The 20977-nt window shown below is 40.7% G+C and overlaps 1 protein-coding gene across 1 annotated transcript; it reads right to left on the bottom strand.

The window, feature by feature from the left end:
* Positions 1 to 1779: 1779 nt before the first annotated feature.
* Positions 1780 to 16834, bottom strand: LOC139709262 (AP-5 complex subunit mu-1-like). The gene is made up of 12 exons (XM_071621212.1): positions 16400 to 16834; positions 15533 to 15671; positions 15031 to 15132; positions 13384 to 13454; positions 12903 to 12981; positions 11909 to 12049; positions 11400 to 11537; positions 10515 to 10641; positions 9259 to 9712; positions 4571 to 4775; positions 3264 to 3360; positions 1780 to 1868 (listed from the first exon to the last, which is right to left on the bottom strand). The coding sequence occupies exons 1-12, from the start codon at positions 16465 to 16467 to the stop codon at positions 1780 to 1782; spliced, it is 1710 nt and encodes a 569-aa protein (XP_071477313.1). The 5' UTR covers positions 16468 to 16834.
* Positions 16835 to 20977: the final 4143 nt, after the last annotated feature.

The raw sequence follows: 20977 nt of genomic DNA, 5'->3' as shown, positions 1-20977 counted from the left end.
TGTGTACCGGTACATGAATTAGTCATGGAATTGCACTGTCCAACCCATTAACCACATTTAGGCATTATCCACTCTTTTGTGTGTGAGTGTGGGTGTTGATCAAATCAGAGTCCCCTGGCAAGCTGGTAGAATGAGTTCAGATCAAAGAGCCAGGGGTAATAGGCTATTAGGTAAGTTACCTACAGCAGTTTGAAACATGAAAAATATGAAAATAAAGATGTTTGTTGAATTTGCATGATGGTCTTACATTCAAGATGCATAATGCAAGAACATAACATCATGTCCTCAATACATGCCTAGCTCCATGGAGAAATATTTTTACACAATGTAATAATGAGACTGAATGAAAAAAATGTGCTCAAGTACCGTGCCAGCAGCATCAACAATAAAACAATTTTAAATCAAATTTGACTAAACAATATTGTGTCATTTTCCTAAGACCTTTAGTGTACAGCAACGTCTTATTTACTTGCAGAAATTACAAAAGCAAATGCAAGTCAGTCACTTACACTTGCTGTCTGTTGTGAAGACCTGTGTCAATTATCATGTAACATTGATCATAAATCACAAAACAAGTTTGTTCTCCAAGTTACAACTGGTGAAGATGTAGGCAGCAGTCAGTACTGCTCTTTTCTGAAAGATGTACTGGGCATGCTCTACTGTGTGGTGGGTGCTTGAGTTTATATTACAGTGGAAACTCGATATAACGAGATGGTCGGGACCGAGTCATTTTCCTCGTTATAGCCGATATCTCGTTATATCAGTAGGCATAAAAGAAAGCATAACATAAAGACATTAATTTGCACATGTGGGACTACCCATCTTTCAATCAATACTGATAACTTGATAATGTGTGTGAGGAAATTACTCACCTTTATGGGGAAGATGTTTTTCGCCAATGAAATCCAATATCAAGAATGTGTTTCTTATTAATTGTAGATGTTTGAATTTGTAAATTTATATAGCTTACGATTGCGTCAAGATAGTCTGTGGATTGGTATGTGGTTATGGTATGGGTGTGTGTTGTGTGTGGAATATGGCCTGCTCAATGCTGTGTGTGTATGTGACACATTCTGTAGGGCCTATGTACATTATGACTGCATGTGTGTGCGAAGATGGGGAATTCCCTACGTAGAAAGCCAATCACAGCATCAGATTGCTTCACACCTGCTAAACGTCATGATGATGTCATCTGGGCCTATACAAATGGCAGTCCCACCACATTTTCTGCATGAACTGTATCAGTGAGCGCGCGCACACACACATACACGTAACAACATGCGGTGCTAGCTGTAGAGTGAACTGAAGAAAATATGTGTGTACAAGACAGATTTTGGCGCATCGAGCTTTACAATCTCGGAAGGTGATAGCACAGGCGAAGTAAAGCTTTACCCAAAGACATTTTGCTTTACCTCGCTATAACGGGTTTGATTGGTTATGTTTTTCTTTGTTTGGAAGTCACAGATTTTATCTCGTTATAGCAGTTATTTCGTTATAGCCGATCTCGCTATAAGAGTAGCATTTTACATAGACTTGTGTGGAAGGAAATTTGGGACCGGGAAAATTTCCTCGTAATAACAGATATCTCGTTATAGCAGTGTTCGTTATACCGAGTTTCCCCTGTATTATGTTTGTGGCTTTCACACCAATGACTCAAATAGCCAGATCAAATAGAATCAAGTAAATGATGCTATGCTGTGATCCAGAGCCGAACTGTGCCAGACATCTGGGGATTACAGTTTGTCTTGTGGAATGCCAGAGAGAAAGGAGTGCGGAGAGTCATGTTTCCTGATGTACTGGGGGAAGGCAAGATAGTACATCTCCCTGTGAGTTCCACACCTTGTATTCCATGGTCATGAACTCGCGAACTGTGGATTAAATGAAGAAAGAGTCGAAAGACACAATATTACACAAATGATGCATGAAGTGACAGGTGTATTATAAAATGTTTCAAAGTACAGAACTTGTGTTCTGTACTTTGTGCAGTTACAACTTAAACTAATCTTACTGACATTATTTTTACAATGTTCTATAGAAATCTAAAGATGATTGTGATAATCAGCTAAAGAGAGAAAAATGCAGGCCTACTTCATGAGAATAAATCAAGAGCTTCTTCTTGGACAGTGTAGTCCACCTCATGGTGTATGAGATACTGATTTTCAGGCCTAGTGTACTGCATGCCATGCCATATCAAAATACAGTAAACCTCGCATGAGTCGAAGCTCTCGGGACTGAGAAAAATGCGTCGACTTAAGTGAACTTCGACTCTCGCGAGAGTCGATTTTTTTTCGACTCACAGTTTAGTACATGTATTATAGTACATTTGCATGCATGCGTGTGTGTGTGTGTGTTTGTGTGTGCGTGCGGGTGTGTGTTTGCATTCAAATTTGTCTGTTCTTGAAGATAATGTTCTTATTTTGTTCTAAATTGAACATGGAATTTGTATCAATACTAGTAGTTAAACGTAGTTCTGAGAATGTCTGCGCTAATGTGGTAATGTGCATGTGCTATGTCCATGCAATGGTGCAACATAGGTAGCCGTCTCTGTCAATCTACCCTGAGACAAACACTCTCCCAGGCCCATCCCACCTCCATTGAACAGCCGGGGCACGCACAAACAAGCTCCGCCCACTTGGCCTGTCACTAGAATATCAAAGCAGCGATTGGTTGACCAAGGAGTTCTGGCTTGACATGGATAAAGTATGGATGTGCTGTGTGTATGGATAAAGTATGGATCGATGTGCTGTGTGTATACATGTATACATGTGTATGTATTCGACATGCGTGCGGAGCGGTACGGTGAGTGTGCATGCTTACCTGCAGCAGGTCAGGGACGGAGTTTGCGACATGCCGATTTTTTTTTTTGTTCTCCTCTTAAAATGAGAATGCCAGTCAAATCTTCTTCGGCTCAAGTGATGTAAACTACGTGTATTTTGTACAAAAGGGACTGAATGTTTTACTTCGACACAGCCGAAATTCGACTCTCGTACTTCGGCTTATCCAAATATTTCTTAGAGAAAATACATAGGGAAAAATCGGGACTTTTCATTTTGCTTCGAGTTAAGTGATTTTCGACTCACTCGACGTCGACTTATCCGAGGTTTACTGTATCTACAAAATACTCGGGTGCAAGACAAAATAGCTCATCTCATAGTAGAGTTGTATGTGCTGGACCCCTTATATAAACTGGTCAGCAGATGGGCAGTTGACCAGATCTTTGGGTAGCACGATCCAGTTGTCCCAGAGTGGACATTTTGGCTTACCTGCTGTCACCTTGGCTTTTGAGCTTGGTTGGACCTGCACTGACTTCACATCCACTTTACATCCGCTGTGTGTGTAGTCAGAAATTTTGAAGTAGACCTGTGGAGAAACAACACAATAACATATTGAGAGTCCTAGGTGCAATCAACTTTCATATTCTTCATAATCGCAGCAAACATGGTGGATCATCACAGGGCAAATTTCTATAAAATTTCATTAAAATGTCTGGATGTCATCAGTCTTGTGAGACTTAGTTTAAAAATTAAAATTGATATTCACAGTTACTTTCATATGGCATACAGAAGTAATCATTCAACACTGATGTTGGAAACTTGCATTACATGCAGGACAGTGTTTTATCCACTAAGCTTGAGTTAGCTCCTGTCCAAGTTGTCTGTAGTATGTGATTCTCAATGGCTGTTGGCAAGTTTTAAACACTAAGTAACTCAGCTTTTAAAATGTCATGACTATGTCCTTCATGAAAGAAAGTCAAAGACCCTGCAAAATCCTTGCTCAGTGCTCACAATGGATATGTGACCCACCACAACAAAAGGATCCTACAGTCGCTGACAGATGAGCTGAGAAAATCAGGTTTTAAGTCAGATCATCAAAATCGGTCGAAACGATTAGATTTCTGTTTTTGGCATAATTTTGTAGTCTGATGTATTGTCTATCATCTGCCGAAATTTCGAAGTTAAATGATCAAAGGAAAGGCAAGAAATTAGCATTTTTCTGGGCCATGATTTTCCGACTTTCAACGGAACAGGAATGTATACGAAGATTTGGATTTAGCGCCCCAGCTACACTCCGCCCCTAGCAACAAGGGAGTGATATTATTGGTCAGTGTGTTGCACCCTGGTTACTGATGCATAGACCACTGGCGCTAAGCTTAAATGAACATCGCGGAGGTTGCTCGGAGCCTACCTTCTATTGTCAGGCGGTGAAAACTGTCTTGCCTCCCCTTGATCATGATAGTGTAGGAAGGAAACTTTGAAGGCCGTTTTCTCGAAACTCTGATTTCCTAAACCACTTGACATGCGCTAATACAATCATCAATATCTCCGAAACCAAGTACTTTTATGAGTTGTGTTATATATGAAATTGAACTGGAAGAGAAAGGGAATAATATATAATTTTCAGAAAATTGTCCTTGCCCGACTTTCAGATCCTGTTGTTGCAGCTCAAGAACCATACGCTCAAGAACCATCCCTTAGTGTACGCTACGGTCTGGTCCAATCAACTCTTTCCTATCCAGTGTGTAGGCCTATAATTCTAAAGATCAGTCCATTATGTCTGACATCCTACTCACTAATACATAGGTATTCAGTCCCACGCAGAAAGAGTCCTTCTTGTCCAGCTCATCCCGAGATCCAAACTGGACACTGGCCTTGAGACTGGCCTCCAGCGTGCGGGAAGGCAGCTTTTGGCCCAGGTTCCAGGCCAATGTGTGCCTGTCTTGAGACAAGACTACACTCCCTATGCTTGGGTTGACATCCACTCCTATGACCACACCCCTGTAAGGTGAAGACAGTTGGACAAATGTATGATGGGGGAAAAAACAAGGTACTTTGATTCTTGCAATATGTGATATTTTTACATAAACAGTCAAATACCATGGTTCTAAGCATACATGTAATATTGAATGCAGTGTATGCAAGAAGTGTTCTATTGTCTATTTTTCAGGTATCATTTTTTGGCCATCAACATCTACTAAAAAAGTTGTTATGACTGTTTTTCTTGTCCATCATAGAAAAAACATTGACTGCCCAAATCAAATCCTATAAGGGGCATAAAACTGAATTTGATCTAAATGTTACACTGTCCATGAACTGCTCTAAGAAATGTCCCATAAAATGTGCAAAGGACTTCTTTTTCCAAAAATGGTATCCATTGCACATTATCACTTTGTGTTATACACTATATAAGCACTGTCAACTATTATTACTAATTATTATAATTATTATTACCATATGAATATACCAGGCAAGAAATCACATTGAAACTAGAAATGTCGCTATGGTGACTGGTATGCCTCCGCCATAATGCATGATTCTCCTAATCGGTCTAAATAGTACAAGTGGGCAATGTGTGATTACATTGTCACAAAATTGGCAAAATGTTAAAATGACAAGTTTGTCACAAATGTGTTGAATGCTCACCTTCCTTGACCTAGGTTTAATTGGATGAATAGGAGAGCATGTATTTGGGATTTACGGACTTTAACTTGACTTTGACCCATTCATACGTTTATGCATTGAGTAATTTTCAAGGTATGGAGAAAAAGTGCAATTTCTGTATTGAATAGTAAATTGTTACCATTTTCATCTGGCCTTTGACCCTAAAATTCATAAGATAATCACTGTCAGGCAGAAGATGCATAAATATGTAGTACATGTCAAGATAACTTGAGCCACCTCCGAGATATGGAGGAAAAACTTAGTTCAGCACTTTCACTTGATCTTTGACCTTTTGACCTTTGAGGCAAAAACAAAAGAAAAAAAACTTTCAAGAGAATCTCTATTAGGTTAAACATGCATACATCTAGTGTTAAAAAATAATAATCCTGCTGGCATTGCATAAACATGAGGGACATACAGTCAAACTCGGATACCTCGACGTCGGATAAGCCGAATATCACTTACCTCGGGGGCAAAATGAAAGTCCCGATTGTTCCTATGGAGTTTCCGTGTATTAAAATTCGCGTAGCTCGAAAAAGATAACTCGAAGTTCGGTTACCTCGAAGGGAAATCTAATGTCCCGATCTTAATTAACTTATTGTTTTTCCCAGCATGTTGCTCGAATCGAAATTGTAAACATCACTCAGCATCTCCGATTAAGCGCGCGTGGACAGCGAAGACATGTCACATGTTTTCACACTCGATTGTGAATATTCTGAGACCAGAACAATCGCGCGCCCAAGAAGAAATACCCGATACACAGCTGACAAGAAAAATCCCCAACACCTACCAACACACGTAGCATGGTATGCACATAGCACCCGTGCCAATGGAGTGCTTTACGATATAGCACTACGCGCTGCCCATCATTTGCTTTTCTTTAACCACTGTGTTTTCATTTTTGATCGAGACAGTCATACCGTGCGCGTAGATTTCTCAACCGTCGGGGCGCACCTGCTTACGTTGACAGTAATATCTTTGCCATTAATCACGATCCACTGTCAAAACATCAATCTACCTCGTAGTGCCTTTTTTTAAACTATTTTTTTTTTTGCCTTTCACAAAGTTTACTTCCCCGAGAACGCAAGCACTGAAACTTTTTTTTTTCCAGCAATGCGATTATGAAAATCTGGAAGTATAGGCCGATCGCAATGAACAATAGAATACACAGGGCTCCGCACTAAGTTTTATCGGGCCACCAATATCATTGATTTTTATTTTCTGGTGGTCGAAAGTAAAATCTGGTGACAAAAAAAAAAAATTCAGGAAAAACATTAGAAAAACTAAATCGGTCCTACTAAACGTAGACAAATTAATATTAAGCATTATTGAAGTGATACAGATGTCCATGTCTAAAACAAATGAATAGAAAATTCAATCATCTTACTCTGTGTTTAAAGATTTGACAAATAGGCGTAGATATTATTATAAAAGTTGATGCCCATATATTGAGGAGGTCAAAACTTACGTTTGAAATGAGAAAATGGGAGCATTTGCTGACATTTGTTAGCATCCGACATTTGTTTTAGCATTGTAAAAAGCCGAAAGTTACCGTTATTCATTTTTAAATGTAAAAGCAAACAACCGACATTCATTTTAGAATCTTACGGAGCTGAATACTATTCTAATCCATTTCCAAACGTGAAAGCAAACATCCGCTATTTGTTTTAGCATCTAACTGAGCGGATTAATACCATTAATCATTTCCAAATGTTAAAGCAACAATCTGTTATTTATTTTTGCATCGTACGGAGCAGAATATTACCGTTATTCATTTCAAACATCCGACATTTATTTCATTATCGAACGGAGCCGAATGTTACTGCTGTCCACTTCCGAAAGTGAAATGAATCATCTGACAATTATTTTATCATCGCACGGAGCCGAATGTTACTGTTTTTCATTTTTGAACATCAAGGCAGACATCAGACATTTTGGACTATGAAACGTATAGCTGAATGTTACTGATATTTATTTTGAAATGTACCGTAGCAAATATCCAATATTTTTTTTATCATCGTATGGGGCAGAATGTTACTGCTGTTCACTTCCAAACATGCCAAACGTAAAAGCAATCATTCGACATGTATTTTAGCATCTTCCGGAGCTGAATGCTATTGACATTTACTTTCGAACGTAAAAGCACACATCCGGCATTTATTTTATCAGCGTACGGAGTTGAATATTATTGTTATTCACTTCAGAACATCAAAGCAAACATTCGACATTTATTTTAGCATCTTCCGGAGCTAAATGTTATTGCAATTTACTTTCGAACATAAAAGCAAACATCCAGCATTTATTTCATCATTGTCAGGAGTTGAATATTATTGTTACTCTTATCCGAACGTCAAAGCAAACATCAAACATTGATTTTACCATTAAACGCAGCTGAATGTTACTGTTATTCATTTCGAAATTTAAAAGCAAACATCAGACAGTTATTTTAGCATCATATGGACATGATGGAGCAGAATATTACTGCTATTTTCTTCCGAACATAAAAACGATCATCTGACATCTATTTTAGCATCTTCCGGAGCCGAATGCTATTGCTATTTACTTTCAAAAGTATAACGAAACATCCGACATTTATTTAACCATCGTACGGAGTTGAATGTTATTGTTTTTCATTTCCGAACGTCATAGCAAAAATTCGACATTTATTTCAGCGTCTTCCGGAGCCGAATGTTATCCTTATTCATTTCCGAACGCAAAATCAAATATGTAACATTAGTTTTAGCACCATACGGAGCTGAGTCTTATCGTTATTCATTTCCAAAAGTATGAGCAAACATCCGACATTTATTTTAGTATCATACCGAGTCGAATATTACCGTCATTCATTTCCACAATTAAACGCAAAACTCTGACATTTATTTTAGCATCTTACGTAGCCGATTGTTACCGCTGTTCATTTTGAAAAGTAAAGGCAAACATCCGACTTTTTTTTTGGTGGCGCGATCGGGCCACCAAAATCTTTATTTCTGAAATTTGATTTCATTTCCGATTTTCACTCAATTCATTCATATAAAAGTTGATTCAATTCAAATTGACAAGCATGCAAACAATCAGTAGGCACTATAACAGACACCATGTTGAACATCGATAAACGTTGAACAGCGATAAACATCGGATAAGTCGAAGAAAATTCGACGTACGCGTACCTCGAAATTCGCGTACGTCGAACCATTTTCTTCAGTCCCGACGAATTCGAGGTATCCGAGTTTGACTGTATTTAGTAAAATTTTGAAGTGTTGCCCTTGACCCTTGACCCCTGACCTTTGAACCCATGAACCCTAAATTCTCTAGATAATCACTGCCAGTCAGTACATGTATATATACTATGTTCCATGAAGAGACCTTGAACAATTTTCAAGGTACAAAGAAAAAAGGTGAAGTTTTAATATTTTACTTGACCTTTTGACCTTTGACCTTTGACCTCATGACCCAAACTTTCACCAGAGAATTTTAATTGGGTAATACATGTATACACTAAGTTTCAAGAAAATATCTTCAGGCATTGAATAGATATGATGGAAATAGTGAAAGTTTATGTATTTGACCTTGACCTTTTGACCTTTGACCTTGAGCATGTGCACCCAAAAGTTGATAGGCACAACTTCACCCCCTAATACACATACATGCCAAGTTTCATTAGGATACCTCAAAAGGTTTTGATAGTTATAAAAACAACAAAACAAAACAACATTCTAGCAATCAAGCCACTCAAAGTTTTTTTGGGGGAACAAACAAATGCAAGAGTTATCAACATGACTCAAATATCATTCTCATATATAAAGCTCAGAGAGGTTCTTACCTGTTGAAAAATGGAATTTGTACCTCCAGGTATTCAAAGAAATTCCTGACATTGCCACTGAGCTTCACCTTGACCTTCACTTCCACTTCCTGTTCGTCACCTGTCATTTCATACGCCACCTTGATTGGCAGTTCAGAAGGCGTGGCCATGGACTGGAACGACAACTGAGAAGGAGTGGGTGATGCTGACCTGTCCGAAGTCGGCGTGATTTCACGGATTGTCATCCCTCTTGTGGGTGTCTCCTGGGGTATATCCCTGTATGAATAGTTTGTCGACCTTGTGATGGAAGTGGGCGTGGCAGATCTTGCCATGGAAACAGATCCTGGTCGAGAAGTTGATGCTGGCGAGGTCATGCTGGAGGACTCTTTTGGAGCAGTGGCTGTGTAGTGGCAGAGGATGAACATCTCGGCAGGAGGATTGAAGTGAAACTTGCGCACGGTTGATGCGAGTTCACCTGCAAGTATGGACGAAAAACATGATACGGGCGATCATCGTTACAACACAGATACAAGATTTCGTTATTGTTAGAAGATTTTTTCCAAGTATGGATATTTTAACATGCATATCTATGGCACAAGTCACTGTATACAGCAAGCTGAACTTCAGAAACACATAATAAAATTTCATGCGTAAAGGAGGATTTTGCTGGTAAAACTGTCATTTTATCCCTTATTTGATTTGTCCATTACAAGAAGATTGAAAAATACTTCCCACAACTGCTCTTGGAGGATTCTCTTGTGCATATTATTACACACACAGACACACACAGACATATTGCACACTTGAAATAGAGGGGTAACACTCTTTGTGCCGTGCATGTACAATTGTAGACATAAGTTGTGCGCAGAATACATTTAGCATTGTATCTGCTAATTTAGGCACCTGGTTATATTGGAAGATAGTGTAACTGATTCCTTGGCTTATTAGCAGACGTTTCCACTCCTGTGGGGATGGTAGAAATCCACAGACAGCTTGTCCCTGGAAATTAGTGGAATGTTCCTCCCCTCCCCTCTCCCCCCCCCCCCCCCCCCCACCATCTATCTCTTTCTCTTTACACAATGTTTACACTTGCAGACCCACAAACAGATTGAATATTCTTATTGAATAATCACATGGTTTCACTATTAGTTACTAAATGCGCATCACGAATTTGCTTTTCATACTCTGTACTTGACACAAGCATACATTAAAAAGCCAACTCTCTCACACTGTGAGTGGAGTGTTTTCTTTTTGCACAAGCAAATTGTCCTACTGACCTGGCTGGACATTCAGGGGATCTGATGCTGCAACACAAGGGTGTATGACGAGGTTCTCGATGGGGTTGGAGTCCTGGGGAACTGTCAGGTTGACTGTCACCTCTGGCATGGCACCTTCCAGTTCAGCCTGTATTGAAGTATAAGTATTCCAAATTTAACCCTTTGAGGACGAGTCCCAAGTTTACTCGAGCAGGTGTCTATGGGAAATGCGTGTTGTAGCAAAATCAGTCAGTCCTCAAAAGGTTAACAGATCGACCAATTCACCGTTGCTTACTCCACCAACAAAAGTGGCTCATGCAATTTTGATTCTTGGTATCGTTTGCAACATTCTCCCTAAATGGGGTCCCTAGGTTTTGGTGATGAACTAGTTCCTGGCTAATTTCTGAGTTATGATGGTATCTCCGACACACTGAGTATTACAACAAACTGTTGGTACACTATAATTACAGAGACTCCAACTCTCCTGTTTTCGACGGGAGATCTCCCGCCGAAAGTCAATTTTTGCAAAATCTCCCATTCTCCCGTTTGAGATTTGATTTCTCCCGCCCTGGCTCTGTGTCTCCCGGTGGAAAGGATTTCTTACTTATTGCTATCGTATGTCGACAAAATAAGCCTTATTAGCACCAGAGAACATCTAGAACCCTAGGAACTTCGCGCTTCGCACACATCAACTTGCAGTCTCCCATTTGCTAGGGGTGTCGGGCGGGAAAATCTCCAGATCAGAAGGTGCTTGGGGTTGGAGTCTCTGTAATTAATCACTGTAAAATGCTGAAAATGAGAAGAATAGTGTCATTTCAAAATCATATATTTCACTGTCACATTGTCATACACTAATTTAAGTATGCAGCACTGAATGGTGAGTAGCAATTATCCAGTGATATTTACCTTGCACGTGATAGCACCAAACAACTGGTACACATCGTCAACGTCATCTCTGTTGTACAAGACAGCTCTAATCTCCTCTGTGATGGCAAAGTGAAGCAGAGGTTTACTCTTTGGGACAACTGGGCGCCATGCTGGTTGCTAAGTTGAAGAAGAATGTTGATAACACCACCAAGGATTACTTTTCAGAGACATGTCAGGAGCGCATAACCTGAAGTCCATCAGAACTAAAACTTAATTTCAAACTTTTCTAACAATTTTTGTTAACACTTTGCTAAGCGAACAAGATGTCTGCTGGATCACTGTGCATCTTAACCTGAAGTATGACTGTCGACTAAATGACAATGTGTGACGGCATTGGTATGTAAGTTGCTTGAATGTGAACATTCAATTGCTTCTTTAGAGGCCAATTAATGCAACTCTCCAACTCATTCAATCCCATTCCCAGTTGTCTGAAAGTCGCAAAGATTATAGTTTCCGAAGATAGTGAACACGAGTGGCAACCAACTTACCTTTGAATGTGCAGAGATGGCTTGGCTGCATACCCTGCCACTGACTGCAGCTTTTACTGTGGTGGGATTGGAATCTACTACAGTACCGAAGGGAGCAGCCTGGCTCAGGAAGTTGTTCAACTCTTGGAGTTTAGGATGGGTCTGCAAAGAGAAAAACATTCACAGCTGCAGAGACCCCACATCAATTTCATATGTAAATCTTTGAAGAATCGCACCATTATTTGCATGTTCATTAGTATAACATGTTTCCATAACTGCTAATCACAAAGATTCAAAGTGTTAACTTCATTATGGCACTAAAAAAAAAACAAAAAAAAAACACACACACACAAAACAAAACAAGATCTCTTATAATGCATGTAATACATTTGGTATTAAAATCATATGCCCTAACAGCAATACTGTCAACAATTGCAGATAAGAGATTTCTTTTTTTTTTTCCAATCCTGCAGAACAATCAATATTATGATTTCCTCATTTAGTGATGATAACATACGCATGTATAAACCAAGCAACCTAACAAGCAGTCAAAAATAAATTGATAAAATTATAAATCATTATAGCTTAGACCAATTTCTGCCAAAATGGTAACAGTAGGCTTACAGTGTATGTTTGCCAATATGATTTGAAGCTAAACATTTCTTTCATTGGATACCTAGTGTAGTCTGAAGAGAATCTTGGGAAGTCATTAAACTTATATTAAATTATACGGAAAGGGCGCTGCTCTGTAGCGACCGCCATTGACATTTTCTCTCCGAATGAATGAAAACTCTTTATACATAAAAATTATGGCAGAATAGGCCACATACAATAACAAAAAACATCACCTGTAATTAAGATAAACATGTTTAGCAATTCACAAGAAAAAAAACATTATTTCATTCAAAATAAGCATTCAATCAATAAATGACAACCTAAAGACCTTTTCAAAAGTTAAGCAGTTGATATTTGTGGGTTTTTGTTTTTTTTTTCAAAACAAAGATGGCTGCATTACCACATCTATGTTCCTTGGAAGAGAACCCAAGATGTCTGCCAGTTGATAGAGCAAAGAGAAGCCTACGGAGACACCAGGTCTGCAGTAAATGAAATGACGACAAATGTATTCCTGCACAATTAGCATAATAAAACAAATGATAATAAAAAGTTAACTTCTTTTCAATAATATATCCATGCTTCATGTTTCTTCTCACTATAAATTCATCATTATAATAATATTTCAAAACAAAACTTGTGGTCTAAAAAGAAGCTTTTAGCATTATGGTGATGCCTTCCACAGGGTCACTGTGAAACAGACGGGAAGCTCAATAACAAACATCCATGCTGGTTTCCGAGAACAAAATCAGGGCTTGGGTAAAAAGTGGTTCTATATATATATAAACCATCATCATATGAAGGTTATCACCATATCACAGAATAGGAATGATGTCATGGCATAGTACTACTTTTGATTTCTTTCCTTGAAATCAAAAACTTACATATCAATGAGTGGTGGCCTTGCAGATGTTGACGATTCAACAAGTGGCAAGCAGCAGAACAGGAATCCATACTGCAAAATATTCAGAAAGGAAGAAGAAAAGAGCTTTCATGGACAACATGTGTGTGCTGACATAGGAAAAGGCTACCCGGTATCAAATATGATGCCAGCTCATTGATAAACATCAATTCTACACACAAACTTCAATTGAGTAAGAAGACGCAAAAGCAAAGTTCAAGTGCATATCAAAATGGGATAAATGATTGTCTGAATAATTATGTACCCAAGGGTTACTTCTTGATTTTTCTGTGTTAACATACAAACACACAAAGGGAAGGAAATGTCCTACCAGTACATCCCTACATACCTCCCCTCCCCCTCCCCTCCCCCGGCCCCCATAGAATGGAAGGCTACAAGGGTGATTGAAGCTTTTACAAGTACAATCCTTGAACATAACTGAGAAGGCAAATTTTAAGTCTACAGGCATGCTCAGTTGGTTCTTTGCATTCTTCAGGCTGGGGGTAGTGTCTCAATACAAGGATTTCAATCATTCAGAATCCACCACCACATGCTGTCCACCTGCATGAGTTTTATGAATGCTCTTAATTTTAAATTGATTTCTTACCAATCACTTCCTAGACAATCACTAATAGTAAATACATTGACAGTTATCACTCTCAAGCTGTAGTGTTTTACCTGTCAATGGACTAGATTTCACTAAACATCAAAAGTCAAGTGGAAAGGTATATACATGCTCATTTATTCATAAAGGCCGTGTCCACCATTCCGGGCAAGCTACGCGGGCTTGTGGCGAGGAGGTAGTTTCCAGCACGTAGTAGATTTTCAGCGGGCGAACAAGAATGTTTGCAATTTTCATTCATGCCTTGTCATACCGTATGGGGGAACTTCTGCGGCTTGACTTGCGGGGAAACAAATTTACTCCCCGGAGCTCTCCGCAGTTGGTCCGCACCTGACAGTATCTAGCGCATAGTTGCCTGGAGGTGCTCACGCAAGTCCGATTTAACCGCAGCCAAGTTTTGAGCATGACCAAAACTTTTTCCGGGTGAGTCGCGGGAATGCCCGTAGAGGTCCACGCAGAACGCCAGTAGGAGACCCTTAGCAGCAGTACTTCCCAGGCAATTCCCACGCAGGTACTTCGCAGTCCCGTATGCAGCCAAGATAATGAAATTCTGTGAGATTTCAGCCATTCCATTAAAGGAATTCCTTCACCGAGTTATCAGCCCCCACGCGACTGGTACAAAGTTCACACAGTATACTCGCAAATATAATGCGTCCAGCAAGTAAGACACATGCGCTGACTCGCACAAATCCTTTTCCGCCCTCAGGAATGTCCGGTATGCTAGAAAATCCCTACACGCAACAAGCCCGAGTAGCTTGCCCGGAAAGGTGTGACAGGGCCTAAACACGGTTGCGGGTAAAAAAATATGCGTGCGCACCTCCGGGCGACTACTTTTGAGATACATGCTAGGTACTGTCATGTGCGGATCATCTACGGGGACCTCCGGGTAGTCAAAATTGTTCTTTGCAAGTCGCACGCAAGGCTGGTGTGACACGGCCTTTAGGGTACAAATGTTAAGAAGCATAATTATGTATTCACTGGCAATCTCGTCCCTTCTCAAGTTCTCACCTTCTCGACCATTATGACAGGCCAGAGCTTCCCCTCCTTTGTTGTCACCTCAAAGACAGGCTTCTGGAAGGCTTTGTCACAGCTGTCTCGTGAGGCTATAAACTGTCAGGGGCAGGATGAAGAAGCCACAGAATGGACATGTGACTGGTCCTTACCCAACATCATAATACAATGTCATAATAGACAGACACAGGTGAACACTTGCAATTAAACTCCGTACAGTGTACCAGTATCACTGCTTAATGCTATCTTTCATCTATATCAATCTACCAATATCATTGCTTACTTTTATACTTAAAATGTACTCCTCCCCCCCCCCCCCAAAAAAAAAAAAAAAAAAAACATAACCAAGGCAAAAAAAAAATTGGCATTTGGGGAATTCTAATTCTTGCAAAAGCCATAACAAACTGACACACTAGATCAGATGGTAACAACTGAAGTTTGTAACAAAAATGAAAGAAAAGTCCAAAAGCTGACCGAAGCATGATGCTTGCTTGCCTACCTTGTTAGAGGGATAGTTGAAACCCAGCTCATCCAACACATTTTGGTAGAGAACTTCCTCATTCGGCACTCTCACAAAGTCACCATTTTCTTGGCTGGCTGCAAAAATCCTTGCCCTCCTCTCCACTGTGGAATATTTCCTGTAAACATCCATGGATATCATACATCGCAGAGTTATATTTTTCAAATGAGGAAATGTGAGAAAATATCACAATTCATCAAACTCACAATCAAGACCCATCACAGTAACAAATTGAGGTATGAGTATTTTCCCATTTCAGACAAAAAGTAAGAAATTTTCCCAGCATTTATTAAAAGAAGATATAAAGTGTATATAAGAGTGCATACATACTAAGAATCTATAAGATTGGTCAAGAGCTGATCACGTGATAAAGCATAGTTTTGCCCATCACATCACCTGAGAAGAAAAGTTCGTTACACTCTATGATGATAGTCATTTTGTTTCGCTGATCTTTTAGTCCACACAGTCCTAACGCGTGATATAACTTACAATTTTGAGTACGCGCGAAATAAAAGTGCATTGCACTGTGGTCTATCATTTGACTTGGGTCAAGTGATAGACCACAGTGCAATGCACTTTTATTTCGGAGCAAATTATAGATGTGGAATATAAAGCAAATACTCACCTTTTAGTTTCAGGCAATGAGACAAACTATCACTTCCTCGGCGATATGAATGTGTACGCTATCTTTCCTCAGCTGCGCTTCGTAAAGATAGCTACATCCAGATCGCCTCGGAAGTGATAGTTTGTCCCATCACCTTCACCAACGTTAATTATTTGCTTACTGTACATAGTCGTACATTCCAAAAAAGACATAAAGATCAACTTTGCATGTTGTGAACACACCTTGAAAATACAACTGCTTTTGGTCCATTCCCTGGGAGAGGGATGATCCACACAGCACGGAGAGCCATTCGTTTATTTTGTTGAGTACCCAGTGATGCGGAGCTCTCGCATGCCCACCCAACACACAACTCGAAATTCCAATTTTATCGCTCCAATGGAGTCCAAAATGCCTACAGTTTGCTACAAATAAACAATCTGTGCATGTTTATCTTCTTCTTTCAATAAAGCACAGACCACACCCCAACTTGTGGTGTATCAGCATTCATGGAACTTTCACCGTGATCAAACACATTGTCGGCCACAAACTTTCATCTGACAAAGTCACGTTTGCAGAGCTGTGAAGAATGACTTTTCCGACTACCTCAAGACCTGATGCCATGTCAAGCAAAACAATGGTGTCGTGTTACAACTTTAACTGGTTATTGGTGTATGTTTAATCACACTGGCTGAGTTAGACTGTCAAACCAAGATATCGTGCTCATGGACCCATCAAAAGCAATGATAGGGACTGACATGAAATGAGTAGGGCATCTCTCGACCGACGCCCGTACATGTGGAGCCTTGTGTGCATTCACGCGCCGCGCTGTTGTCTAAAGGCCCGGAGCGCCGGGGCGCCGGGGCGAGGAAGGCGGCGGAGCACCGGGTCACTGGTACTGGAGGAGGCGGTGGTGTTATCTGGCCAGCCCTATCTCCCATCTTTCGTTGTCTCTCATTTTGAACTTGGTCCTTTAAATCGCTACGTCTCGTTGTAAAGATAGCCCGCAGAATATTACATCAAGCTATATTCACACAAGTTCACTGTCTGCACTGACTTGATAGCGAAAGGATTACTACTGCTAAACTCTTCTACTTCCTCTGCGTACGATGCAGACGGCCACGGCGTGACTCCGCACGTAACCACGGGGTGGCTAAAAGATTCGCCCACTATGATGTGTGTAACAGACCCTACACTTTTTGTAGGATCGATTTTTGCTGGATGCGTTGATGGATCGGATGGGTGTAAGACGTGCTGAGCCTGAGCATGGCCTGAGTCTGTTGGAAAGTACATTGTACAGTCAAACCCAGGGGCGGATCCAGGGAGGATCGCAACCGGCGCACGCCCCCCCCCCTTTATTTTTTGTTGAAACAAAAGAAATAAAATGAAAAAATGGGGGAGTGGTGCGTGCACCCCCCATTTGATTTTGTAAACGTGCCCCTCTTTACGGAATTCCGGGATCCGCCCCTGAAACCTGTCTATAGCGGCCGGCCAATGCCCAAGGGAGACGAAAAAAGTGGCCGTTATGGATATAGACATAGGTTTTATTTCACTCAGAGGGAATTGTTTTAGTGACCGTTTACAGCAGGTGCCCACTACAGACAGGTGGTTGCTTAGACAAATTTTACTGTACATGCATACCACAATTCTGAAGACAGTGGAGACTTGCTGCCACTTTGAAGAGGACACAACGATGATGGTCATTCTTATATCAGATAGGCCTAATCGTTCTGCGTCGGATACCGCTGACCTTTAAAGGACAAGTCCACCTTCATATACATGTGGATTGAGTGAATGCAGCAATATTAGTAGAATTCTTTATTCTTTCTTTATATCGTTGTACTCATGTGACATCACAAGCTATAGTAGTCTTCTCATCCAGCCTTGAGTAAGCAGAAAATTCAAAAATTCATAACTTTTGAACGGATTGTCCGATTTTGCTCAAACTCTCAATGATGTGCTCTACTAATATTGCTGCATTCACTCAACCCACATGTCTATGAAGGTGAACTTGTCCTTTAATGATGTACAGTAAAATCTGTCTTAGCGACCACCTGTCTGTAGCGGGCACACGAGAGAGAAAAAAAAAACTAGACAGGTTTGACTGTACAAATTACACATTTTGTCAGTACACCGAGGAGGTTTAGAGATGGAGTTCCACCTTGCTGAACTTATTCACTGACAATACCATTGTCAGTTTTCTGTTGATGCACAAGAGAATTCCACAGGTGCAATATTGTGCCTTTGATGATCGGGTTCGATGCAGCCGCTTTTCTGAGCAATCTGTTAAAAAGGGATGGAATACAGTATTGGTGGAGATGAGAATAGGGTTTTTAGCTTTTTGCGAGATACTAAGAAAACACTTATAATATAGTACAGAGCATGGGCGTAAATCCCGGGGGGGATGGGGGGGATATATCCCCCCCCCCCTGAAATGGAGGAGGGGGGATGGCCTGTACAATCATCCCCCCCCCCCTGAATTTTGAGGGGAAAAAATGGAGGAAGCAGAAATGTGATTATATCAATTTTGGCATATTGCATGACGTTTGTATACGCCGGCCTTCAGACAGGTAACAGAGCTGAACAGTATTATATCTTGTAGGAAAACTGTATACATAATTTTCTCAAGCGCTCGCTCGCTTCGCTCGCTCGCGAAGAAAGTAAACATTGACATACACTGTAAGGTATGGCCCAGAAGTTGACAACGTCAATATAGGCCTACATGAAGGCCTAAACATGCGCGAGTAACTGGGGACCATCTGCAAAATATGTACGAAAACAAACAAACAAACAAACACAAAACTATATCGCCATAATTGAACCCCCTCCATTTCCTGAATCATTCCTGAGAAACGACAGTGACTAATGACTCAGTCAGGATACATCTATCGGTATACCCAGGGAAGATCAGGGGCGTCGAATCTATGGGGGGGGGGGGCAAAGGGGCATTTGTTGTAACACACACACAATCTCGAACTTTCTTAATGGAAAATTGTCGAAAAAATGCCAGAACTCTGCACCAGATCGTTGTATTGCAATCATAAACATGCAAAAGCTCCGCTATACAGGATCCCTTTCGATAAACTTTGTACAATTTTGACATTGACGTATATTTCCCTAATTTATCAAAAAGTGTGCAGCAGATCTTTACTTAACAAAAGCCCCCTCATATGCAGAGGCGTCAATGGGGGGGGGGGGGGGGTGCCATGGTTCCCGATAAAGTGGGACGAACAAAAGCGAAAAATATAGCTACAAACGGCAGTTTTTGGAGTGTAAAATGTCAAAATTTTCAACTCGCTCGCATTTAAATTTTAACCGCTATGCCATTCTCCTGATGTTGCTGATAGTGACTGACAGCAGTTGCGCCCAGTGCGCCCCCCTTAATTTCCAAAGCGAAAAATTTATCTACAAACGGCAGTTTTGGGACTGTAAAATGTCAAAATTTTCAAGCTCGCTCGCTTCGCTCGCTCGCATTTAATCATTATTCATTCTCCTGAGGTTGCTGCCAGTAATTGCCAGTAGTTTTCGCCCGATGCGCCCCCTTAATTTCCAAAGCGAAAAATATAACTACAAACGGCAGTTTGGGGATTGTAAAATGTCAAAATTTTCAAGCTCGCTCTCCTCGCTCGCTCGCATTTAATCATTATTCCATTCTCCTGATGTTGCTGCCAGTAATTGCCAGCAGTTTTCGCCCGGTGCGCCCCCCCCCCCTTAATTTCCACAGCGAAAAATATAGCTACAAACGGCAGTTTTTGGACTGTAAAATGTCAAAATTTTCAAGCTCGCTCACTTCGCTCGCTCGCATTTAATCATTATTCCGTTCTCCTGATGTTGCTGCCAGTAATTGCCAGCAGTTTCGCCCGGTGCGCCCCCTAATTTCCAAAGCGAAAAATATAGCTACAAACGGCAGTTTTGGGACTGTAAAATGTCAAAATTTTCAAGCTCGCTCTCTTCGCTCGCTCGCATTTAATCATTATTCCATTCTCCTGATGTTGCTGCCAGTAATTGCCAGCAGTTTTCGCCCGGTGCGCCCCCCCCCCCCTTAATTTCCACAGCGAAAAATATAGCTACAACGGCAGTTTTTGGACTGTAAAATGTCAAAATTTTCAAGCTCGCTCACTTCGCTCGCTCGCATTTAATCATTATTCCATTCTCCTGATGTTGCTGCCAGTAATTGCCAGCAGTTTTCGCCCGGTGCGCCCCCCTTAATTTCCAAAGCAAAAAATATAGCTACAAACGGCAGTTTTTGGACTGTAAAATGTCAAAATTTTCAAGCTCGCTCACTTCGCTCGCTCGCATTTAATCATTATTCATTCTCCTGATGTTGCTGCCAGTAATTGCCAGCAGTTTTCGCCGGTGCGCCCCCCTTAATTTCAAAGCGAAAAATATAGCTACAAACGCAGTTTGGGACTGTAAAATGTCAAAATTTTCAAGCTCGCTCTCTTCGCTCGCTCGAATCATTATTCCATTCTCCTGATGTTGCTGCCAGTAATTGCCAGCAGTTTTCGCCCGGTGCGCCCCCCCCCCCCTTAATTTCCACAGCGAAAAATATAGCTATATACAAACGGTAGTTTTTGACTGTATACAAAATGTCAAAATTTTCAAGCTCGCTCGCTTCGCTCGCTCGCATTGCTCGCTCGCATTTAATCATTATTCCATTCTCCTGATGTTGCTGCCAGTAATTGCCAGCAGTTTTCGCCCGATGCGCCCCCTTAATTTCCAAAGCGAAAATATAGCTACAAACGGCAGTTTTTGTACTGTAAAATGTCAAATTTTCAGCTCGCTCTCTTCGCTCGCTCGCATTAATCATTATTCCATTCTCC

This window comes from Diadema antillarum, unplaced genomic scaffold (genome assembly GCF_040938485.1).
Source record: "Diadema antillarum isolate AM-2024a unplaced genomic scaffold, OU_Dant_1.0 seq00001422_RagTag, whole genome shotgun sequence".
Taxonomy (NCBI): domain Eukaryota; kingdom Metazoa; phylum Echinodermata; class Echinoidea; order Diadematoida; family Diadematidae; genus Diadema; species Diadema antillarum.
Note: the sequence above shows the minus strand (reverse complement) of the source record. Positions and strands in the feature narration are given on the sequence as shown.